At 37.6% G+C, this 25,843-nt stretch overlaps 1 protein-coding gene across 1 annotated transcript in view; it reads left to right on the top strand.

Moving 5' to 3' along the window:
* ERO1B (endoplasmic reticulum oxidoreductase 1 beta) overlaps positions 1-25,348 on the top strand; it is a 34,091-nt gene extending 8,743 nt beyond the window's left edge. Inside the window, exons 4-16 of the mRNA XM_082758279.1 lie at positions 1,125-1,166; positions 8,478-8,560; positions 10,414-10,487; positions 13,103-13,223; positions 13,309-13,355; positions 14,449-14,460; positions 16,350-16,376; positions 16,960-17,052; positions 17,215-17,461; positions 18,152-18,221; positions 19,408-19,494; positions 20,757-20,890; positions 21,766-25,348. Of these exons, the coding sequence (XP_082614405.1) occupies positions 1,125-1,166; positions 8,478-8,560; positions 10,414-10,487; positions 13,103-13,223; positions 13,309-13,355; positions 14,449-14,460; positions 16,350-16,376; positions 16,960-17,052; positions 17,215-17,461; positions 18,152-18,221; positions 19,408-19,494; positions 20,757-20,890; positions 21,766-21,826 (1,098 nt within the window). The 3' untranslated portion in view covers positions 21,827-25,348. The remainder of the gene's footprint in view (positions 1-1,124; positions 1,167-8,477; positions 8,561-10,413; positions 10,488-13,102; positions 13,224-13,308; positions 13,356-14,448; positions 14,461-16,349; positions 16,377-16,959; positions 17,053-17,214; positions 17,462-18,151; positions 18,222-19,407; positions 19,495-20,756; positions 20,891-21,765) is intronic.
* Positions 25,349-25,843: the final 495 nt, after the last annotated feature.

Raw genomic sequence — 25,843 nt, 5'->3', positions numbered from 1 at the left:
GCGGTGTCAAGAGTTGGACTTGATGATCCTTAAGGGTCCCTTCCAACTCAGGATATTCTATGATTCTAAGTGAAGTGCTATAATAATTATTAGTATGTCAGCAATTATAGCGATGTATTCCCATCCATGTGTAGCTTGATTCAGCTCTCTGATAAAATCAAGAGTATCTTAGACAAAATCTGTCACTGATACATTAATTCTTTCAAAATAAACACAGCTGTGAAATAGGTAACTTACCTGGGGGGAGAGAAAATGATTCCTAGAGGTAGTCATCTCATTTTCTAATATTTAGAGACTGGGGGTAGGTGTGATTAAGGTTCTTATGTATACCAAGTCCCAACAATATATTTGTAGTATTGAGGTCTTTGTTTCCTTGGATTTACCATGTCTTCTATGCAGTGACTTACAACATGCATTCAGTGAGCAGTGATGCAAAGCAATAAGTGGTAGAACTGCATGATTTCATAAACTGCAAGTCACTTCTAATGTTTAATGTCACTTTTTTGACATTTCACGTCTGAGACTAGAGCCTACAGTAGTTGGCACTCTGTTGTCACCCAAATTATTGATTGGGGCAGGTATATAATGTACGCCTTGCGTTTTCAGAAGGCATAAGAGACAAGGGTTGGTTCTTAGCCTGTTTGGAAATCATGCATCTTCAGTCAAAAGGTAGTCTGTCCTTGACTTGTGAGAAATGTCAAATTGTTTTTGGCAGACTTTTAACTATTCTGAAGTATATACTGATTCTTTAACTATACCAAGGCTCGTTTATAAGGCTGATCTATACTTATAATCAGTCATCAGCTAACAAAATTCATATTAGTTCAGAATTTTTACTAACAAATCTAGTTAAATTTAAGTAAAAGGGTGACAAAACTATTTTGAAAGAATAAATATAATCAAAGTAGTCTAAGGTCTTAATCATTTTACCACTAACATAAATAACTCTTAAGTCTGTCAAAGATGTAGTACTGTTTTGAATAAATCCAAGGAAGGAAAGGAACAATCTAATTATGTAAAACAAGTATGGTTTGGCCTCCTGTAAATCTAGGAATTAAATATTTCTATATCAAGCATGATTGTTTCTAGGAGCAGTATAAAAACTGAATTATCTTTGTTTTTAGAGTAAAATACCTGTTGGAATTAAAGCTGGGAGCTCTAATAAGGTAAGTAGTCCTTTATTTTTCTAAGTTCCATCTCATTTGTTGTAATATTAACATTACAGTAGATGTTTGGCTTTTTATTGCAAATCTTCAGTCTTGGCGTCATGATGCAACTGTTAACATAACAGTTCCTGTGTGCAGCTTTGCATTTTCTGTTGTACGAGTAACAGTGTTCCTGATGTTGCTGGTACCGTTGCGCCGTTCTGAGTCTTTAACAGCTTGAGACTCGGTACAGACAGAATCAGTGAATGACCAGGGACAGCGACGCATGGCCACCAAATGCCTGATACAAAATTCTGTGCTCCTTCCTGAGTATAGGCCACCCTCTGTGAAGGTATAAGCTGAGATGAATAGCAATGCAGTCTTTTTGTAAGAATCATATCTAAACACTACCTGTAATATTTTAAAAAAGGTGAACATTTATATGTAGTTTTGATGCATCTAATCTTGAACAGCTCATGAGCCTTAAGTTGATGTAGGCTTAAGTCATCTGTGCCAGCTTAAGTAGTCAGTCTGTGCTGTTGGTTTTTGCTTTTGTCCAAACCAACCTTCGCAGGCCATCAAGTGATCTTAGCACAGCCAAGAAAGTGAAAGAGGTATATACACCTAGAAGAGAGGTCAGAGCAGAAAGACAAAACTCCCATTCCCAAATCCCAAACACAGTGCCAAGAAAAAAGGTTTTAGCAGTTGATTGGATAAGAGTATCTATGAGGCCCAAATAAGAGATCTTACTGTTGAGTGCCTGGTGTGGTTTAACCCCGCTGGCAGCTAAGCACCACACAGCTGTTGCCTCACCCCACTCACCTCTGATGGGATGGGGAGAGAATCAGGAGAGGAAAAAAAGTAAAACCTCAAGGGTTGAGATGAGACACTAATAGGACAGAAAAGGAAGAGGAGGAGGATGCTGATGATGATAACGTACAAAGCAAGTAATGCCCAATGTGATTGCTTGCCACCTGCTGACTGATGCCCAGCCTGTTCCCAAGCAGCAGTCCTTGCCACCCCATATTAATTGCTCAGCATGACACCATGCTATGGGATATCCCTTTGTCTGGGTTGGGTCAGCTGTCCTGGTTCTGTCTCCTCCCAGCTCCTCATGCACCCACAGCCTCCTTGCTGGCAGGGCAGTGAGAAGCTGAAAAGTCCTTGCCTTACTGTAATCACTGCTCTGCAACAACTAAAACTTCACTGTGTTATCAGCATTATTCTTACCCTAAATCCAAAGCATAGCACTATGCCAGCTACTAGGAGGAAAACTAACTCTATTCCATCCAAAACCAGGATAGTGCCATGGCTCTGTTGTAGGTTCATACTTATTCTTGCTTAACTCTGTCTCCATCCTTCCCAGCACTTTTCACCTCACTGGACAGCCAGCCATAGTTACTGTGTATTTCACCTCAGTGTAACTTACAATATCATAAATGATGGTTGGTATTAGGTTTAAACTGTATTCCACAAAAGATCACCAAAGGTAGCTGAGAGCTATCATGGAGTAATTTGTGTCTTGATCAGTGTAACAAGTCTGTCCAAGCTTTAGCTCAAGAGGAAGTCTCATTTCCTGTTTACATGTATCTAGTGGCAAGCTCGCTCTGAAGTGTGCCCATTCTCTTAAAGGCTTCCGGTGGCCAGAGAAAAACTCCCGGCTCTTTGACATGACTGAATGTGTTTCAGCATATGCAGTAGTTGTACTGGGAAAACTTTAGTACTTTCTCTGGATAGAAGACCTAGAGTTTTAGCTGGCAAGTCTTTTCATTGACTCTGATCTTTTCCAAATGTAAGAAAGTAAAGTTTCTTTTCTTCCAAGTAAAGAAACTGACTACTGAAATATCGTAATGACTCTTACAGGCATTTTAACTTCATCTCTTCTAAAACTTAGTCTTTAAAGATTCTTTAAGTACATGTTTGAGCCTTCTGATTAATCCTGAGAGCCATAATTAAGATGTTAATTAGTAACTAAAGAGTAATGGTGGTCTTAAGATACTACTTCACATAATGATGTTGAGTTGGACTTAAGGAAACATCAGCCACTTTTTTCTCTACAATAAAGGAAGAGTGAAAACTTCTTCAGGGAGCTATCATTTGCTGGTATATGTGCTACAGTTGTTTCATCTGAATTGCCTTGCAGGCTGTTACAAGCAGCTACAGTACTGGAAGTATGGCAATTCTGCCACTTTAATCAGTAGTAGAACCAAGGGGTTTACATCTGCTACTTGTCTGCAGGAAAGATGACACCAGGACTGGCAGAAATCTTATGCCATTTTCATACATCTTTTGGTTAAGTTAAAATTCCTTCCTCAAGCCAATTAAAAATTGGGAATCTCCTGTACAATCTCCTTTAATATCCCTTTTAAGGAAGCATCAAACTCATCTTGGTATGGATAACTTCTTTCAAGGACTATACAAATACTGGCTTGGTCCATTTGAGAAAGTCCTGTGTCTTGTAGATTATCCTTAAAACACTATTTTAAAGAAAGTGGTTTTCCTCGGGGGACATACTTGTCCAATTCCTCTCTTTTGTCCTGATGTGCCTTAGAAAGGTGAAACCATCTGAAGACATCTTTAAATAATGCAAGTTATACTCTTGGATAGATAAACCCAGGGTAGAATTCTGTGGAGAAGTCTTCTGTGACTTCAGTGCTGGGCTTCTGCACAGTTTCCTATTGTGCATTTCTCCTAACGTAGAGGAGCTGCTAAACTTGTAGCTGTATCTCACACTTCTGTGGCTTTTTGCCTTGTTCTAGGCAGAAGTTTTTTTTGCCAAGGGTTTTTTGTTGGTGGTTAGTCCGGGGTTTTTTGTTCTTTTGTTTTTATTTTGTGGTTTCTTAATTACTGCGGGGAGAACAGTTCTGCATTTGGAAGATCAGCTAGGCACAAAGACCAGCGTTACGCTGGTACAGCATCTTCACAGAAGTCCAGTTAGCAACAGAGAATCTCTTCTTAAATTATTGGCACCAATGTAAGCTTCAGATGGTGCTGGAAAGTCACAGAGTAGTTTCACTTTCTATAGTTTTACTTCAGTTGAATAGTGAAAACATTTTTGGGTAGTAGGCTGGTGGCATAACACCGGTAGGTAGCTAAGCACCAGCATACCGCTGTTGTGTTCCTGTTCTTCAGAGGACAGGGCAAGAAACTATCTCAACCAGTCTCTTTATTTTTTCTTGATAAGGGTAGGGAAATCCCAGGAGAACTACCATTTTGGGCAAGACAGGCTCAACTTGGGGAAGATCAGTTTATTGCCAATTGATAACAGATGAGTGAGAACTAAATGTAAACTAAAAATGTTTTGTTCCTCTGCCTGAGCTGCACGGGGGAGTGAGGGTTGCAGACAATCCATAACACTTGGTTGTTGCTGCTCCTTCCTCCTCACTCTCTGCCCCCACTCCAGTATGGGATCCCTTCTACAGGATGCCCTCCTTCCTGAACTGATCGTATGTGGGCTTCCTGTTAGCTGCAGTTCTTCAAAAACCACTGTAGCATGAGTCCGTACCACAGGGTGCAGTCCTTCAGGCATGAGCTGCTCTGCCACAGGCTCCTCTCCACAGGCTGCAGCTCCAGCCCAGGGCCTGCTCCTGCGGGGGCTCTCCATGGGCCGCAGCCTCCTCCAGGCCACATCCAGCTCCACTGGGGGCTCCTCTACCCATGGGGGAGCTGCAGTGTGGAGATCTGCTCCATGTGGGACCCGTGGGCTGCAGGGGGACAGCCTGCTCTACCAGGGGCCTCTCCACAGGCCACAGGGGAACTGCAGCTGCCTGCCTGCAGCACCTCCTGCCCTCCTTCTGCACTGACCTGGGGGTCTGCAGGGCTGCTTCTCACTCTTCACTCTCCCAGCTGCTGTTGCAAAGCGGTTGTTTTTCCCCTTAAATCTGCATTCAGAGAGGCCCAACCAGTGTCACTCACTAGCTCAGCTCTGGCCAGCGGTGGGTCTTTGGTCTAAGAGCAAAGGAGGTTGCATATCTGTTGTTTTTAAGCACTGGAGAATTGTGAAGCCTGGAAACGCTTCAGACTTGAACGTTCATCTCAGTGTTATTTCATCAGCAGTATCTGTTTCGTTCATTCTAGGTCAGGTGTATTCTCTGTTAACATTTTTCCATTTAACAACCGTTGATGTGAAAGAATGAGCCTCACACCTAGCAAACTCAAGAAAATTGAGCAAGAAACTCTGTCTAGTATAAATACATGTGGGCAAGTTCCCTAACAATGTCTAAATGACTTCTTAGTCTCCTTCACTACTTTGGTATTCAGTAGGTTTTGCGGTTTGTAACTTATTTCATAGCAGTACATATGGTGCTCTATTTTGGATTCATGACTAAAGCTGTGTGGATAACAAAACAGTTTTTTAGCTATTGCTGATCAGTGCTTGCAGGCCATTGAGATCTTCCCTGTTTATCGCTTTGCTTTTCTGTCTGTCCCCCAGGAGAACAGGTTAGGGGTGGCCAAGAGGCTGGGAGGGGATGCAGCTGGGATGGCTGACCTGAACTAACCAAAGAGATAAACAACATGCTCAGTATGACATAGTTCGGGTACGCAGGCAGACTGTCCAAAAGACCTGTTTCTGACTGGGCTTCGGTCTGTTTCTTGGAGTTGGCAAGTAAACTGCCTTTGCATGACTTTGTATTTATTTGTTTTCTGCTCTATCCCTCTGTAATCTGCCTTTATCTCAAGCCACTAGTCCACATCTTTGCTCATCCAACTCTTTCTTCCCCATCTTGGCAGGGGAAGGGAGAGGGGCAGTGAGCAAGTGACCAGTGGATGCTTAGTTGCTGGCCAGTGTCAACCCACTGCATTCCTCTGAATTTCATTGCAACAGATTTTCATAACATCATTCATTTTTGTGTGTGTACTTGGACTCCTTTTCCATATGTACAAGTGAGTGGAAGGGCCTGTTAGTCATCTGTCCTACAACAAAAGTATAGGTTTGTTTTGCTCTGTTGGACCACGTGGTTGCTTGATGTGAGAGCTAATATGAAACCTGTAAAAACACTCTGTAAAATGAATGTTGTCGGTAGGCTTTCATCTCGTTCCTCAAAGTAAGCCTTCTGTCCTTAGTGGATAACACAGGGCATCACATGCAAGGTTTTTTATAATCCTTCTTTCGGTGGTTGTTGTAGACAACTTCTGGAGTGTGCAGAGGGACTGCAAGCTGTATAGACATGAAAGTAACTGGCTAATGTGCACAATAGCTAGTTTGGACTAGCAAGCTTTTAGGCTAAGCATTAATATTGGTGTGATGAGGTATCTAATAAGTTCTGCTTGCCTGGTAGCTGTCAGGTGGGGAGGTGCTAACCTCCCTTACTTCTTGGTGTGGGGTGCTCAGTTGCAATATTCTGATGTTTTCAATAATGATTTCATACCTTTTCAAGTGATTCAAGAGCTTTTGTTCTTAAATCCATGAGCTGCTGCATATCTACATCTCAAGGATCTTACCTCTGTTGGCAGTCTTACTTTCATGTTGCTTGGCTCCAGTCTACACATTTACTTATGGCTTTCTCACAAACTTCACCGTTTACTCAAAAGTTTGAGGCAAGGTTATGCAGGTGTGCCTTGCCAAATCTGGAACGTGGATCACAGATAGCTCAGCCTTTTTGGAGGAGGCTACCTGTTTATTCCCATGTCCCTTTGTCTTTGACAAATACTCCCTTTTTGGAAGGGAGGAGTTAACTCTTCCTTCAGATGACACAAGCCTTGAACCTGGAAGATGGGCATTTATGTTATCCATGTACAGAGCCCTCAAGGAAAAAGGGCACTTAACAACCCCTTCAGGCTTCTCTTCAGTAACAGCATTCCAGTTGCGTTGGGCAGAATTACCACTGTATTCAAAGATAAAAACTATGACCATCTTAAGAAGAAAAACAGCATAGTAAAAGACTTTTCTATTGTATATAGCCTATTAAATATTTTAGTTTAAGTTTCGTAAAATGTTAACTCATTTAGAGTTGAATAAATCCTTTTATCACTAAGTACAAAATGTAGTGTGAAGACCTTGCCAGTGTTGAATTTCTGTGATTAGCATTTTTAGGGGTAGTGACGGTTTCAAGGGGTAGCAAGTGTAATTTTAAAGTTGTCCTGCCTATTTGTCTAAACAATTTTAATTTATTTTTTTTTTAAGAAATACCATGGTATACGCATTGCAGGTAAAAAAAAAAAAAAAAAAAAAGAAAAAAAAAAAAAGAAATCCTGCAGCTTTTTCTAAATATGTGTGGGAAATAACTGGAGTATGACATCTTGACCACAAATCCATCCTCAAAAAAATAAAAAGAAGCTATCCTCTTTCTTTAAAACTCCTGTTATTACAATTATTGTTTGCTGTTTCTGAAGGGTTGACTGAAGTCTTTAATTTCTGGTTTTAGTTTGGATAGTAATCCTTCCTGCCAGTAAGTATATGCCCCAGAGTAAGAGAAGCCAGCAGTTCAGCTTTACAAAAAGATAACAGTTGCCTAACATCAAATCACTTTCCATATTTCTTAAAGGCTGTGATAAGGTAAAAATCTGTGTAAACCAAAGGCTCAGTCTGCAAAACAAACAAAAGAGGAAATTGGGTTTGTTTATCTTTTAGGAGGGTGCTGATACTGTATTATGTTGTAAAACAGTTAGAAGGGTTTTTTGAGCTATAAGCTGACAAGCTAACAGATTTCCTGGTGACATCTATATATTACTGTAGAATAAAGGAATTTAATTTAATTCTTCTATTAGCAGAACAATAAGGAAAACAGCTTCTATTTCACTGGATTATGTTTAAAAAAAAAGGCACCTTAGAATTGGCATTCAGCTTAAAGACTTCAGTCTTAGCTTTGAAACAACCAGTTTGAGTCCAGATCAAAAGACCTCGCTTCCAGACCTATGTGTTATCTAAATCATTCTAGTGAATAAGATTAAATAAAACATGATGGGGAAAGCGGCCAAAACTGATAAACTTTCCCACAGGAATGATGGACAAACCTTGTGTTTAGCAAGCATAATCATACCCCAAGTTAAGTTTACAGCTATCCCATTGCTTGTATTCCAAAGTCAGTTTGCAAGAATGTAAACAAGTATCAGAAATATTTCAGAACTCTATTTAGAAAAAAAAAAAAATCCGACACATTTACCTGAATTTTCTGTGGCAGTTGAAAGTACAGGGTGAAAATAGACTGACAAAAATAAGTTGGGGGGGGGGGGGAGGAGAAAAAGTGTTCCACAGTTACTTGCCACTTCCAGAATATACGGATTTTTCCCTGATACTGTCAGATTCAATGCTAAGCTTAGAAATACTTCTCACATCACCTGCTTTCAATAAATTTTAGTTCACTTATATGTTGAATGTAACCTTTTTTACAGTACTCAAAAGCAGCAAATCATTCCAAAGAATTGGAAGACTGTGAGCAAGCTAACAAACTGGGAGCAGTTAACAGTACCTTAAGGTATGCTGTGATTTATAACAGTAGTATAAAAATAGTAACAAAGGGGTGTTCCTTTTTGTCTGTCTTGTTTTTGTTCTTCATTCTTCCATAGCCCATTAAAAAGTAAATGTGAAATGATGCAAGAACATCTGAAGGTAAAAGTGTTAAGTAGGCTCATTACTTTTTTTTTTTTTTTTTAAGTATACTATGATTTTATTTGAAATCTTGCAGCATCAAAAGATGAAGAAAGTTTGCAAATGAATGTATTTTTTCTGCATTTTACAAGTATCAACCGTCTTTGTTCTTGATGACTGTGATGAATTAAGGAGTTCTGTCCTGCTCTGTCCCTCTGTTACACTGACATGCCTGTTTGTGATCATTCAGTGAACCAGATCAGGGAGCTTGCGAATTATTTCTGTTGGCAAAGTTATTTTTAGCTTCCATCAATTCCCTGATCTTGCTTATTGCATGGCACAGTCATGCTTGGGTGGGAAGAACTCTTCAGGACAGTGTTGCCCCTACGTAAGAAAGAGGAGAACAGCACTTAGAAAAACTTACAGTTGATTAGATGCCTCACATTTAAGAAGTAGCAATAGAAAAATCAGTTTTTCACTGTTGTTGGAAAGGTGTGGCACCTTTGGCCATAGATTTCAGCAGTTCTACCTGATGAAAATGTAGAGACTTCCCTGCCTAGAAACAAAATGGGACTGCAATTTGAAGAGGGGGGAGGCAAATGCTACTGCTTGATATGTAGTATCTTAAACCAAACTGGGTAGAGCATTTGTCCAGGTGTTTTGGGGGAAATAAGCCATTAACACTCTTCCACTTCTGTAAGATGAAAGAATGAGGATGAGTACGTGTACAGAAAGCTAAAGAGAAGGCCTTGTATCAGATTAAGGCAGTTGATTAAAGCTGGCAGAGGTCAGATAAAGGATCCTCCAAGTGAAGGAAGAGTTTTTGTTTTGTAGGCAAACCTCCCAATTCTATACCTAGAAGTGCAAAATGCTCATGGTCGAGGGTTATTTTCCTTTATAAACTGTGTTTCCTGTGGCTATCAAATCTCGTGTGCCCATAGTTACTGGAGAAGGACATCGGGGAAGTTTTAAGTTTTGAGTTGGCAGAAGGTTAAACATGTATCTAGTTAAAGGTTTGCATCTGTAGAATTGAGCTAGTACTAATCTGGCCAAATGAAATAGGCTATTTTCAGTATTTCCAGGGACTTTACTGGAGCAGACTTCCCGTTTTAATGTTGCTTACATTTTACTGTCAGTAGTGTGGCATTGGTAGTCCTGTGCTGCACATATGTGTAGAAGGAAACATTCAGCTTGTGGCACTGTTTGTGTTTCATAGTGAGAGAACTTCAAAGTACTTCAAATTGCTAGGGTGAGCAGAGTAATGTTGTTTAAAAGACTTACATCATTCTTAAAGTAGTTTAGCCTGGAACAGGCCTTTAGAAGTCCAGCCTCCTACTCAGAAGCAAGGTTAAGTATTGTAGACCGCTCTGGAAGTACGGGTTAAGAAAATAAGATCATCTTTTTTTCCTGAACTGACAGCTGTTGAAGTACTTGAGAAAGTGTTAAAAATGTGGTATGGAATTATTTTACCAAGTTTTTACTGAAGGGAGCGAAGTCACTGCCTGTGTAGTTTGTTCAAATAATGATGGTGAAATCTGTCTTGGTATCTGACATGAAATTGACTTTTAAAAGTTGATTCCTCTGTGCAGCTAATGGTAATGCCATGTATTCTAGTGTGCCAGATAAAGTAATTTGGATTTCAATTCCAAGTTAATTACTGTGTTGATTGTGTCTTTGAGTAGCTCTTGTTGTCCTTGTTTATTTAAAAGTTTAAAACCAAATGTATTTTCTTCCCCTCAGTAACCAAAGTAAGGAGGCTTTCATTGACTGGGCAAGATACGATGATTCACAGGATCATTTTTGTGAACTTGATGGTAAAATATTTAAGCTTTTTCAGAGTGTTTGTTTTATTTACTGTCTCTTAACAACACAGAATATTATAGCTGCTCTACCAATAACCATTTTTTAAAGGTTTTAATTTTGTGGTAAGCAGGCATGTGACAGTTCATATCATCTTACACACAGAGAATGCAGTTTGTACAAGGAGCACTTAGTAGTCTACATTTATTGTTACCTCCTGCTACTAAATGGACAAGAGACTTTTACAGAAATAAACAACTTAAATGGGAGGGATTTTGCCTTTTTATAAAAAAAAAAAAAAAAAAAGATGCTTATACAGGAGAAGTATCTGGCACAAATCTAAGACAAATACTTGCACTTGATTCAGCTTCTTACTGCCATATTATTCTTGCTACTGTTCTGTCATCTATGCTTGGGCTGATAATGTCCTTCCAGCCTTGCTGTTTCAAACAATTTCTGCACTAAATTCACCCTTATTTGTAAAGACTTATGTGTTAACACATTAGGATTCTAAATTGTCTTCCCTCTGCTCCACATGTGAGTCCTTTTATTTGCATGTAATGTTCAAAGCTTAAAGGAGTATTTTTCAGATAAACACATAAACAGATAAATTGTCATGTTCAAGGAAGGCTGCTAAAAGCATTTTTATTAAATACCTTAGTAAGTTTTCTATGTTGTTAAGACGCAAGGTATTGTGCAAGACATTTTAATCTGCCTTTAGATTAAAACCTGGTGTTACCTGAGAAAGTAGCTGTAGTGGACTTACCAGTTGCGGTTCTTTGAGCACTAGTACTGCATCTTATATGTGCAATTTTCTGTATGAAAATTTTCTGTTTCTGTAATACTTGGTGAGCGTTACTGTAGATCTGAGCTGTTCTGTGCAATATGCTGCTGCTTAAGCAATAAGCTGTGCAATCCCTACTGTCTTCAGGCTGCACACTCATATTTTTAAGAGGACTCAGTTGGGAAAGGTATAGTTAAGGAGCATTTCTTTTAGTAGTAATATTAGCTTAAGTAGTTCTGGTACCATCTCCCTACTTTGTGTCCTTCTGAAAGATGATGTGCTACCCTCAACTGCGTGCTTCCAGTGCCTTTTTTGCAGTGGCTGTGGCATGCTTCTCACTGCATGGTAAGCTGATTGCAATTTAGTTGAATACCAGGAAAGCTGACATCTCCCTTCCATCTCCCAGACTGCTGGGGTGAACTGGCTTGTTAGATGAGTCCCTGAGCTGGTGCAGGGAGAGGTGAGAGAGAGGATAACTGCACTGGGAGTGACAGGGAGGAGGGAGAAACTGTTTTTTTCTTCATTACCTCTCTTCCTGGTGACATCAGAGCCCTTAATTCATTCAGCTGTAGCACAAAGCTGTATCTTCAGTTTTACTTCTTACTAATGTTTTGTTGGGTTTAATGATCGAGTAGATAAGGGAGGTGATCTAGCTGGAAAAAAAAATGCTTAATCTAGGTCAGTTTTCTATCTTTCTGTTGTGCTGCCCCACAGACTCAGTTGTATGTGGATAATGAGAACAAAGCAGAGAGCTGAAGTGACCAGGAAGTGTAGGAACTGCTTGGGTTAGCCATGTTGTCAAAGAAATCAAGTTGTAATTTGACGTTATTCCATCTGGCACTCACTGTGTTCTTGTCTGTCTCTTTTCTTTGTTTTTGCTGCTACTGCTGAAGTGATGCTTAACTGCTCGTGTGGAATCATCTCTTCAGAGCAGTTTCCATTCTTTCTTTGTCTTTTTTTTCAACATCTGAGGAAATGCTCAATTGCACTGCTTGGGCTATTCCCATAAATAAGTCTACGGACTTCTGCCTTGCATTGTATGCAGGTCTTAAGCATGATTTGTTATTGACCTGGAATTTCAAAGAGAAGGAGAGGGAGCGCTTCCTGCTTTTTACTGAGTGTAATTGGAAAACTTAGTCCAGTTTATTATTCTTACACTATATAAATAGAGTTTTCAAGCAGAAAGAGTGTTGTTTAGCTATTTACTTTGGGTGTGTTGCCAGAATTTGAAGCGAGATGAGAGATGAGAATGCAACTTGTTGAAATGCTGTTTAAATACTGTTTTATGTTGTAACCAACTCTGTGTCCTGGGGTATGCTGAGTTTGTTCAATTAAGCACTAGGATTCGTACTTTGCGCCAGCATACAAGCTTATGTGAGGAATAAGTGATTTAGCTAATAAATAAATCTTCCAGGTATTAAGGAGCTCCCTCAGCAGCATACCCATTTCGAAAAAGCAACTCTTCTCTCCCCTTCTTTGCACTGAATACTGCTGAATGATTAAATCCTGAGTTTGAAGCCTGTTTAAAACAAAACACTGTTTATGTCCAAGTATATGTCAGGAGAATACACTGCAGGAGAAGTGTTTATGGCAGAGTTGAAGAAGCTACTTAAAAGTATTCAGACATTGTGGAAATTTTGGTGGCATAAGAGACTGTGGAATAGATTCTGTTCTTTGGGGTTTTCTGCTTAGTGAGTATATTGCTATATTTCTGTGTGCATAGCATTTAGAATCCAGCTGGAGAAATAATAGTAGACCTCTTATTTATATGTAGTCCTGTGGCTTTTTATTTAAGTATTTTTAAAATGATCAGTTGGAAACCTTTTGTTACATATTCTTATTTAGATGAGAGGTCTCCAGATGCACAGTACGTGGATTTGCTGCTGAACCCAGAACGTTACACTGGCTACAAAGGGCCCTCTGCTTGGAGAGTGTGGAACAGCATCTATGAAGAAAACTGCTTCAAGTAATCAGGAGGGAGAAGCCTATTCTTATACCTGTGCTTCAATTTAGCTTAAAACTGATTTTGTGCTTTCTAATTTATTTTCTAGGCCTCGATCTGTCTATCGCCCTTTAAATCCACTGGCACCTAGTAGGGGTGGGTTTTTTCTATTTTATTTTTAATGTGATTTTTAACATAGTGACTGCAGTATAAGTGATAAAAATAATAGTCTTCAGTCTTTAGGTGTGCTTTCTGATTTTTAAATTTCCTGTGTAGAGGCAGTTGTCAACTTTGAATATCTAGACTTAGGTTTGTGATACTTGATTACATATGCACTTACTTTGAAGCATTTGAAAGCACAGCCAATATCATAGGGCTTATTAAGCAACAGGCTTATCGTCAGGGGAGCAGACTTGACAATTCAAGTATATCTAAAGCTATTCAATAGAGAAGTCACAGTAGTGACTTTCTAGTGTAGGTGGGAAGGACTTTGAATTCAACACAACTTTCACCACAACTGTTTTTTTTCCTTGTCTTTTTTTCCTAGAGTATTTAATTTAACCCCTTTAACTCATAGTCATCCTAGTATAATGTAGCTGTATGTTTTCCATAAACAAAGTCTATTAAAAGTGTGCAAATGATTGCATTGTCTTAAGAAAGAGTGGATACTTAGGAAGGCTCAGGTATTTGGTTTTTTAAAAATAAGCCAAATACTTGAGTTTTATATTTTCAAATTAAAACTGAGAACTATAACAGTATGTTCTAAGTGAATCGGCTTTCCCCTGTCCCCCTACCAGATATGAGAAGCTCAAAAGGGATTTTGGTAATCACAAATAGTGAGGTAATACATTAGTGGTATATACAACTAAAAAGAATTGAAAGATTGAAAGAGTAGCTCATAGATTAGAATTTTTGGTAGAAGAGCAGTGGTCAGATCCTTGAATAATGTGAACTGAAGAACGAGACTACTGTCTGTCTGAAGCTTAAAAATGGCCTTCAGGAACGTATAAATCAACTGGTACTAAGTGTTTAAATTTAGTGACTTTCTTTATTATAAAGTGTCTAGTCTCAGGTTGTCTTGAGGAGGAAGAAGAGGATGGAAAGTAGATAATGCTTTCTGGGAGATTAAATAAGTTTCTTGCACTTTTTCAGTTTTTATAGTAAAGCCTGTGTTTCATTACTGCTTTGCTGTGGAAATGATGTTTTTAATGCTCATGGATTTTTATTTCTTCCACCTCTACCCCTCCAGGAGGAGATGATGGTAAGTCATCTTATTTTGCTTGACTTGCAGCAATTAAGCAAGCATTGTACAGTTGTGAACTTTTGATTTATTTGCATTACTGCTGTAGTATTAGAGGCCAGGGACATTTTGTTTTTATGAAGAGAATCAGTTATTCAGAAAATGTTTTTATTGGGACAATTCCTTCAGGTCAAGTAGGGGAAGGGGTGAATAGGAACAAAATCGAGTTGTGTTATTGGTTCTTATCTTTCTAACGGTTGTTGTGATAATACTGTTCGCAAGATAAGTGGAGATGTATAAAGGATTCTTGGGTCTCCTCCAGAAGAGCCCTATTGATATTGATGTCAGATCCCCTAAAAGAAGATGGACAGGAGTTCATTTGCTTTTTTACCAGGAAGATGGGGAGAAGCTGAGGCGATAAAGCACTTGGTCTGTTTACAGTGAGATACTCTTTTTGGTTACTCAGATCTCTCAGGTAAAAAGCTCTAATCCTACTGGAAACCTTCAGGCAGTAGCAGTTAAGGTAAAGGTTACCAGTTATGATGCGGAGGAAAGATGGAAGTGCTAGTTTAAAAAAAAAAAAAAAAAAAGCTAGTTAAAAAGAAAGCTAATTAATAGAGGCAATAATATAAAAGCAGAAAACTGTTCTGGTGTCTTGTTTATATGCCAATTACTAGTGATTTCCTGTGACCTGTTGAACCAAAGAAGCTCTCTTTTGTGTCCATACAAGTAATGCTTATAGAGAAGATGCTTTATGGGTTAGGATTAAAGAAGTAGGTAGGATATTTTCCCCCACCTTATGTTTCAAAGACATGAATTAATTACTTATTGCGCATAACAGAGAAGGATTTGTAGGAAGTCATTGTGAAATCACTACAGGGTTTTCTTCTGCTTTTGATAGTGACTTTCCAGAGAATCATTGTTTAGAGGTAGTAATGAACGTTTTACTTCTGTCTGATGGAATGAGTAATGTTCACTGTTTCTATTAAGTGTTAAAAGGCTGATAGTGCTTTAAAGCACTACCTTGATGGTAATGCTTATCAATTAGTATACAGTTGCTTTTTGTGCTAATTTAAATTTTTCAGCTGGTTTTGCTCAGCAGATCTTTTTTCTTAAATTGCAAGGCTTTAGAGCTTGTGTTACTATTTGTACAAAGTTTGACAGATTGATTAGATGTCTTGTGAGATGACAGAATTCCATACCTTTGTCTTAAGTGTTTCTCTGCTTGAATATGAGCACAGGGATTGATTGCCTTTGGTTGTCATTAACCATGTCCAAAGCAGAAAAGTAGTGCATAAAGGGTACTGTTACTGACATGAAGCTGCATCTACTGAAACTCAGTAGTAGCATAATGTCTTTGTAGGTTTAGTCTAAGAGTATGTCTAGTAAAGAACTGGTATAACCAACAGTAAGTTTGGTAGTGAGGTATTTGACTTAGGACCCTTACCCATTCTGCTAAACCTAGGGAATCTAGGCTGGTGTCTGTTGGAAACCAAGATTTAGTAGTTTCTTTGCTCTTGGAAATGTTCTTAGTGACTTAAAAATACACGATCATAGATGGATGCAGGGAATGTAAACTAGATGCCTTTCCACAGATACTCTTATTTGCTCAATTATACGCTTTCATCATATCTTCAACCACTAGTGCATATAATTGTGCTTATACTTGCTGTTGAATGCCCTCACTAGTACCTTAGTTACACTTATTCTTGTATTTCTCTTATTCTGACCCCAACAGATTTAAACTAACCTCAAAGTTTAGCCATTTTGGTGCTTATTCTCACTTTAATAGTTAAATTATTTAGCTTTATGTCCAGATGATAGCTAATATTAGTACACATAGTAATGTAAAGGTACTGTAATGATAAAAAATAATACTCTTAATTTAACTATATATTATCTATTTACAGGAGAATCTTTCTACACATGGCTAGAAGGTAATCCTCGTGGGATGGGGTTAATATAATTTAAATTCACTAGAAATAAAGCATTAGAATTTTTACTCTCCAAATCTTGTTCATAGTGTAACTGTTTCCCAGTGCCATGAAGCGTTGTGGTTTTGATTTCTTCCTGAAAGAACACATCTCTGATTCAATGATAGATTTAATTCTGTCTAGGATGGGTCACAGTATAGGTCTGGTTTCCAGACTGTCAAAATTAAAGACTATTTCAAATCTATTGTTCAAACAATATAAGCATCTTACTTCTGCGTGCCAATTTATCTGTGCTAATTGACCAGATGGTTATTTGACTGCATTTATTAGAACACAAACATCAAATAAATGTTAAATGTCATTCTTGGTGGTACTTTATGTACAAAAATAAGAGGTGTACTTTCCCTATGATGGATATAGGTACTTACTAGATGTACTGATAGAAATAATGATAAAGTGCTGTGACTGTAACTCTTTAAAGTTAAATGGTGAAGGCATGTCACTGAGGCATGTCAAGATACATTAATTTTAATACATCATTTCCAGTACTTAGTTTGGGATTTGCTTTTCTCTTTTTCCTCAACAGGTCTTTGCCTTGAGAAAAGAGTGTTCTATAAACTCATTTCTGGGCTTCATGCTAGCATCAACTTGCATCTGTGTGCCAATTATCTTCTTGAAGGTAATTTTAAGACTGGGTAAAGTTGATGAATGGAATACTACGTCTGTATCCTGTATTTATTTTCTTTCTGAAATAATTTTGTGTATACTTGGTTCTTGTCTGTTTTGTTCTATTTTCCAAATATGATCTTAAGCTCCATCCCTCCTTTTTTCTTCTATGTAGAAACGTGGGGGAAGCCTAGCTGGGGACCGAATGTGAAAGAGTTCACTCGCCGCTTTGACCCTATTGAAACAAAAGGAGAAGGACCAAGAAGGCTTAAAAATTTATATTTCTTGTATTTGATAGAGCTACGTGCTTTATCAAAGGTTGCACCGTACTTTGAGCGTTCAGTTGTTGACCTTTACACTGGGAACGGCCATGAGGATGCTGAATCTAAAGCTCTCTTACTAGAAATCTTCAGGGATACAAAGTAAGGCATGAGGTTTTTTATCAGTACCTTGAAATTCTTAGTTATGCTCTCCACTGAGAATAGATGACTTCTTTAAAATGGGGTGGAGAAAATCACCACCCTTAGCTACTCCCCATTTGTGGCTTTTTTCTGATTCTTCAGTGTAAGATGCATGATCTGTTTTGAAAAGGAAAATGCTACATATATTCTTTTAATGTTTTAGTGACTAATCCCGTGTTTTTCATATGCTTATCCTTCTTCCTTCTGGTGGTCCTGTAAGGCTCTCTAGTCCAATTCCTTTGCTTATCTTCTCACTATTTTTTGTGGTCAGTTGTGTGCTGCATGGCTTCATCTGTTGCCTCTAGTCACAGTCATAGTCATGTTAGGTATTTGAGATGTGGTCAGACAACTGATCAACTGAAAGGCAAATAGTAAGACAATCTCAATTTGTATTAGAAAGAAGTCCTGATCAATGGAGATCAAGAACATTCTCCAGAAAATTGGAACAGTTTTCAGGCTATAGTGATTGAATGGTAAAGTCAATACTGTTTAGTAAATTTTTGAATAGCAACCATTTGAAGGATATCTTTGAAATGGAACAAGTAGGAACTCAGGAAAGCATTTTACACTGTAACGTACATTACGCTGTATTGACGGTACACTGTATTTCACACTGGGGTTGTTGAGTTCTTTGTATTTTGTCTTTATTAGGTCCTTCCATATGCACTTTGATGAAAAGTCCATGTTTGCTGGAGATAAAAAAGGAGCCAAGTCATTAAAGGTGAAGCTGCTTCTCTAATAAACATCCAAAATATCCATTTTGGAATTATGTTGCGTTATTTTAGAAAAACCTCTCTCAGCAGCATGCTTATGGCAGGTAGACTAGAGAAGACAGGGATGACATCTTACAGAATTGTAACTGAGGCTTCTTAATCTCCTTTACAATAAATGAATTCAAGGTGTTATTCCAAGTCAAGCAGATGAAATGGGACTGTGCTGTGAGGTAAATGAGTTGATATGGTATTAGTAATGCAAGCAAATAGTTATTTAAATAGTGTCAGCTTCACATAGGCATTCCCTCCAATAATAAAGTGATGTTAGGTAAAAAACAAAACAAAACAAAAAAAACAGGTGGGTAATCTATGCACATTTTGGTGAATTAGAATATGAACTTAACATTACAAAAGTATAGTTCTCTGACACAAGATCCTAATGCAAATGCTGTTACTATCTAGAAAATATCAGTGTTATTCAGATTATGTGCTGGAACTCCACAACTGGAGTGTGGCTAATAGCAATAAAGGTCTGTTAAAAAATATTAGTAAGTATTCAAATACTTATTTCAGTAGTAGCATTGGATTTTTTTTTTTTATGATCAGTATTAGGAAGAATGCTTTTTGAAAGGTGGTACCAGTAGTTTATCAGCCCTGCTAGTGTTTTTCTGACCTTAAATGTCAGAAAAGGTAACATTAGGTACCATTAGGTAACATTAATTAGTTCTGTACTGTAATTGCTTCCACCCTGACTGAAGCTGCAAAGCAACAATCTGCCTGTAGTTTTGAGTAGGAAATGCCTTTTGTGAATTGTCATTTTTTTGCCTTGTTGTCCAAAATGTAGGTTGGTTCAAAAAGGGTTTGAATAACTTAATGGAATTAAAATTGGACATTGACACACACAATACTTACAGCTCAGAAACTTTTGAGCAAGTTGATTATGTTCCGTACGCTGTTTCCAGCGCTATTCTGCATGTCCTATGTTTTTGTTTTTCAAGGCATCAACTATTAGCAAATGCTTGGAAACAAAACTCTGGGTATATGTGGACGTTTATTATAACCTGACCCTGTATGGTAGTGAGTTTGTTCAATTTTAGTAGCAGAGGATTGATATTCTAGTGGTAATAAATGACTCTTTGTAAAGCTAAGAGATACTTTAAATTAACCTTTTTAAACTTTGTTTTTAACTGCTAGGAAGAGTTCAGATTGCATTTCAAGAACATATCCCGCATAATGGATTGTGTTGGATGTGATAAATGCAGGCTGTGGGGCAAACTGCAGGTACAGTTTAGGTCCTTGATATCCTTACCTCTATATTAAAAAATAAACATACGTTGTTTTTGATGTTTTTGTTGAATATCATTTAATTTTAGTCAACAGCTGTCTGTATTCTCAAACATTACTTTTTGGTTTAGAGCAGATAATTCAATGCAAAATCTTGTAGAATCACCTGTGGGAAGCCGTAATGGAAATACTCCACTTGCTTAATGAGCTTTAACTCCATAAATTGAGGCATAAGAAAAACAAGTAATTCAGATTTTCACCGCTATAAAATACTGCAAGATGCACAGTAAAGCTGACAACTGAAAACCAGTCTGTTTCTGGAGACGTGTCTTTATTTTATTGAGAACAAGTTTTTAACCCTTAAGGGTAATATTAACTGTAGTCTGAGAACAGTTGGTAATTCCGGGTGCCTACTATATGGTAATGTTGTATAGCATTAAGTATATTAGGGTTCAGTTCTCTTATAATTTCCTAGCACAGAAAATGTGGTGGTCTCTGCTAAATTTCTGGAGTTCTGCCTATTCTCTACCAGTTGATACTTCTGATCTATTACCACTTTTTCTTCTCGTGCAAAATGAAAGAGGGATGGATTTCCTTTTCCTTGTAGCCAATCTCAACCACTGTCAAAATCCAGTCATTTCCTCAACCTGATTAAAAGGGGGAACAAGATTAGCTGCTTCTGATACAGTTTCAGACCCAATTTTATATCAAAAAAAAACAACAACAACAACAAAAAAAACACCCAACACATAGAATGTCTGCCACTGGGACTGGAGATGGAGGAAGTAAAAAAAAAAAAAAAAAAAAAAAAGTGACACCTCATTACAAAAACCTAGCTTGACCTGGAAGAGGGGGGAAGAGAAGGAAAGGGGAAGCCTGATCTGACAGATCCCACAACAGTGAGGCATCTAATACAGTGGGGAAGGGATGGAGGTGTTGTGACAGTCATGGTTTTGTATGCCTCTGGTGTGGCTAGGAAGAAAAGAGATGGGAAAGGAAGAGGTTAAAACCATAAGGATTTAGAGTTAGTATACCTGAGGAAACAAATATTCTTAAATAAGTGAATGAACTTGGTGTGCAGTTGATGGTATGTGTTTGCATTGGTGTCCTGGATTGTATATAGCTATTTGTGTTGAGACAGTGTCAGTATAAAATAATTAGTACTACGTTTTGGGTGCAACGGTAGTTAACATTTTAATGGTTTTCTAAGTTGAAAAGAGTGACCTTATTGGCATTAAAACATTTGGATTTTCTTGTAGACTCAAGGCTTAGGAACTGCTCTGAAGATTTTATTTTCTGAGAAAGAAATACAGAACCTTCCTGAGAATAGCCCGTCAAAAGGTTTTCAACTCACGCGTCAAGAAATAGTTGCTCTTGTAAATGCCTTTGGAAGGTAAGGTTTTGTAATTTGTGTATTTTTTATTTTTTTAAGTAAAATTTCAGTGTCAACACTCAAGGTCTGTAGAAAAGGCATGTAGATGTAGCTCTTAAAGGTTGAATTATTCTCAGTGAGTGATACTGATAAACTCAGTACCATCAAACAGAGTGTGGGGTACTGATTATTAACCTTGGTTGTTATTTTGTTTTGGGACCCAACTCAGCCTGTATCTCAAATCTCATGAATTCCATAAGGCTCTTAAACAATCTTAAGCATTAGACTGTCTCCTGCTTCTTGAACAATAACTACAGCTCTTCTAGAAGTATACTTTATATTTCTGTTTTAAATATTTTTCCTCCTTTTCAGGTATAAATATTTGAGGGTTTCTTTTTTTTTCAATGCTGTCATTTAGCCCTTATGCTTTGGGATTTTGGGGTGTGATGTAATTGTTTTTGTTAAAACTTAATGTTGATTTATTTTGGAGGGAACAACAAAAACTTTACCTCTTCAAATGGTGAAGTAAAACTTAACAGCTTTAAAAGACTTGTAGAATTTGTCATGTGCATCATGCTAATTCATCTGATCTTGAACATAATTATTCCTGTTTAAAAGAATTCACTTTATATTACCTCTGGTTAGATCTTGAATAAAATCAGGACTATTTAAAATATGTCCAAACTTTAATCCCTGTAACATGTTAAATGTAATGGAGAGACTAATAGTAGATCTCTCGAGGGGAAAGTAGTATCGTAAGTATTAACATCTGGAACAGAATTGTGTGGTGCTTTTTCTATTGGAAAAAAAAGCTCCCACGGAAGACAGTGGTTTGCACTTCTTGTCACAGTTGACCTACTAACACTTGGTGGTTTTTTTTTTGTTTTGTTTTGCAGGCTTTCCACAAGTATAAAAGAGTTGCAGAATTTTAAAGTTTTATTGCAACGAACTAGGTAATGAAGGCCTTTGCACAAACCATTAGTGAAGACCATTTACAGGACTGCATTGAGCAGAAGGAACTGATCCTTACAGGACTCGTATGAACTGATGAAAAGTAAAATCAAATACCAACTTGAATATTTATGTTTAAACTAGGAATGGTTGTTGATTAGAAAAGATATTTATGAATGAAGTATATAGTTTTTAAATGTGTAAATTATGCCAATCTGTTTAATTTTTTTAAGTTCTCTGCTCACAGTTCTATTGTACTGACACATCATAAATTTTCTTTATTTTCTTGTCTTTGAGACAGTTGTTTTATATGAAAACACAGGTACCTCGATCCTGACTTGGCCTGTCCTAAGTGAGGTGGTTCACCCCTCACCTCTCCCCAGTACTGAGCTTCAGTAAGTTCTGAGGACTGAGTATGCTGATTCTGGCTGTCTAAAAGTAAAACCAGAAAAGGAAATAGGGCTCTTGTTGAGTTCTGTTGTTTTACTGTAATTATGAAACTTTTAAAAATAGGTAATTTACTGAACAGAAAATTTTACTTTGTACCAAGCTCCTTTGTAATATACTGATATCAATGTTTTTTTTTTCTTTACATGCTTTTCATAAATTCTTTTTTTTTTTTTTTTTTTTTTTTAAATGACCACCTTCTCTCTGATACAGCACAGTTGTAAGTGACTCTTCTTCAGCCCCTTTGCTACCTACATGCACTTCAGGGGTGAGAGGGAAGGGCATGGAGAGATGGCTAGTGGAGCATTGCTAGTCTGTCAGTCAGGTTTGCATCTAGTCCATTTTATCTTCTGGATGGTAGTTACAAATTCAGTCTCCAGAAATTGTCCTTTTAATGTCTAAGTTATTAAAAATAGCACATCTTGCTCTTTGAGCAGTGGAATTAGATCTGCTTGTAATGGTTTATGTTTTAGTGGTGTATTAAAAGGTCAGTGCAAAAAGAAGAAACTTTTTTATAGTCACTTTAAAAAAAAAAAAAGGCTTTTTAAAATTCATAATCATACTGACATTTAATATCACATACTCTATCTATGCAATCCCTAACTGTACCTTCTTAAAAAGGATATTCAGCATAATAAAACGGGTATGTTAATAATGTAACTTTCATAAAATATGAAATTACTTGTGTAATCGCAGTCCACAAATGTCAATGATAATTTATCATTGACCAAGACATAATTCAGAAGCAGTACTACTGATTAGTAGTAACCAAATGTTGGTTTAAATTTAAAATGAAGTAATTTTGTTTTTTTAAAGCCAGCGTATTTCAAAGTATAGTTAGGAGTTACGAATGTAGGAAGTGCTGGTACAGTGTAGATACCTTTTTTTGTTATTTAAAAAAAAAAAAAAAAATCAGCAAATTAAGTGCTCTTAAACATTTTTCACTCTACCAGATCTTCAGTGACCTGTTTATATAATTTATTGTAACAATACTGGCTTCCATAATGTGGTCCTTTACAGCAGAGATTTTCCTGGAAGATGGAATATACTCTGTCCTTCATTTCTAGACAAGCCTCAAATTTCTACCAGGCTGGAAATGAGAGACTATTTTGCTGGCACTTATTATAAGAGTACCATTTCCTGAGAAAGTAAACCCTCTTGAGTCAAACTGGGGTAAGCTAAATGAAAGAAAAAAAATTGGTAGTTGCACAAATTGGCAACTGCCCAGTCTGTAGTTCCTATATAAGCCAGTAGATAAAATCAGTGTGGTGTTAGAGAAAGGTAACGCCAGCCTGGGGACGTTATGTTCTGACCCAGCAGCCTCTCGTGCTTTTGTGGGCACCCATGTCTGAGCAAGTCACCATGGGCTGCCTTTCTGGTTAGAGGAGGAGAGCAGCTGATTTCCAGGTGGATTTGCCTGACCTTTTCTAAGGTTGGTATCTGTAGTATCTGTATACTCTAGGATACCATAATTTGCACCCTGGAGTTTCTTTTCTTTATTCAACTGAAATGAAAATCTAGGTCTTTGCTTTAATGTGAACAGCCATGTTTGGTCAAACGAGTTATGTATGCCCTGAGTATCGAAGTCTTCTGAGTTATATATATATATTGAAGGAATGTATTTTTTTCAGCTGGTCATTTATTTCTTCCATTTCGGGTTGACCTGCAAGGGCTAGAACCTGTAGGCTCACTCGTGTGAAGAATCCTTTACAGCTAAGTTTAACTGTAATATATATCATAGTGCCTAAAGCTTTAGGCAGGATTTTCTAGCTAAAAAAAAGTCTACAACACACCAGGAAGGACATGAGTCTAGAACAGTTTTTCCTTTCCCCTTCACCTTGCTTTTTGGGGAAAGTGAATTGCTTCCAACCTTCTGGGGATGCAGTTTATTCTTTTCTTCCACCTGTGCCTGGCTAAAATCCATGGACACTGAAGCAGCATCACATGCTAGTGTCATGCACTTGTTTATGGGACAGGTGAGAGATTCAGACATACAGATCCTGCCCATCTGCTCTGTAAAGATTTCATTGGCATAATCCAGCAAGGTTCTTACCATTGGGTGAGGACTAAGAGATGGGAAGTTTTTCTTCTCTTCCTTTTTGTCATGATAAAAACAGGAGTGCAACTGAACCAGGTAGTTCTGTGTACAGAGAGGTTCTGTTGCATTTGAAGGTACATTGCACTTGGTGATCAAATACGGAAGGCATTTCACTTCACTGTTGTAGAAATACAAGATCTTTTCCTGTTACAAATCTAGTTGAAACAAGTTTCCTGTCACCTATCTTTTTTTACAGTATTTGATGTACATTCTGTGACTATGCTGCCTATGAGGTTTTGCCACGTGAGTTGGATGACATAGGTCTTTATATGTTAAATTAAGTTTCGGAAAATTACAGATCTGTTTTTATACTAAAGAATAAGGTTAGTTACACTGTCCCTGAGCTGTAAACTATTTTAAATTCCAGCCTATTGGAGATCAGCTTGTCAACATTGTCTGCCATTCATTTCAGAGTTAAATTACGCTTCCTTGTACAAATGACACAATGATTGTAATCACAGAGGTAGCAAGATGACAAAGACGAATGTTTCATCATTCTGAAGTCATGAGGACTTGAGTGAAACGTTAAAAGACTTGGTCCAAACTGCATAGGCAACACGTAGGGCACTGTTGCTGAACAACTTGCTCCTAAGTGCCAGAGAAGGAAGATGAGAATGCAGTTTTAAAACAGTGAAGTATACAGATTATGTGAGCTGGAATAATAAGTGTGTTACTACTTCAGCTGGTGATTTGTGCTATATGTCATTGTATATGCATGAAAAACTGTGCCACACTTTCTAGAGTTGTATTTTGATGATTGGGTCACCTTTATATGACCTTGCTTTGTGCTTTCCTGGGAAATTACCTGTAATATGTTGTAAATAATCTAGATGGTTACGTTTATAAACTAGCAATCTGGCAATTCATCACTTTACAATTCCTTCCTATATCTAGCCTATTAAAATGTAATATTTATTAAAATCAAAATCCATGTTGGAACTGCTTACTGAGACCTAAACACTTCTGAATCTTTGCTATGTTTGAATCTATAAAATACAAATTAAAGTATTTTCTGCTATATTTTTTGTGAATGCAATTTTTTCAACTACACTTTAGAAATCATGCAGTGTAAATTGTTTCAGTCATTTAAGCATAAGATGATGAGCAAGATTCCATTATCACTAATTCAGTTTAAAAGTTAAATGTAACTTCTGGATTTTCATAGGAAGGCTGTTGCATATCTGGTGCTATTGACAGTGCACTGCCATACACCAGTGCATCAGAAATCCGTGTGGCAGAATTAAAATGTCTCTGTATGAATATGGCTAAATTTAGCCACTGGCTAAGTCCCACTGTATTAAGAGGCAAAAAGCTTATTTTGAAAGGAAGTTCAGTCTGTCCTGTCCCTTTCTCAACATAGCTTGTAAAAACTTCTATAATTACCTTTTTATGGCTGTTAACACAGTGGGGCTCTTCACGTGAAATTATTACCCCTAGAAGGCTTCCTCAGCTTCGTTTCATTCCATGCATGTATTTAA

This window comes from Aythya marila, assembly GCF_965140915.1.
Source record: "Aythya marila genome assembly, chromosome: 3".
Classification (NCBI taxonomy): domain Eukaryota; kingdom Metazoa; phylum Chordata; class Aves; order Anseriformes; family Anatidae; genus Aythya; species Aythya marila.
The sequence above is the reverse complement of the archived record's forward strand: the minus strand, read 5'-3'. Positions and strand labels throughout refer to the sequence as shown.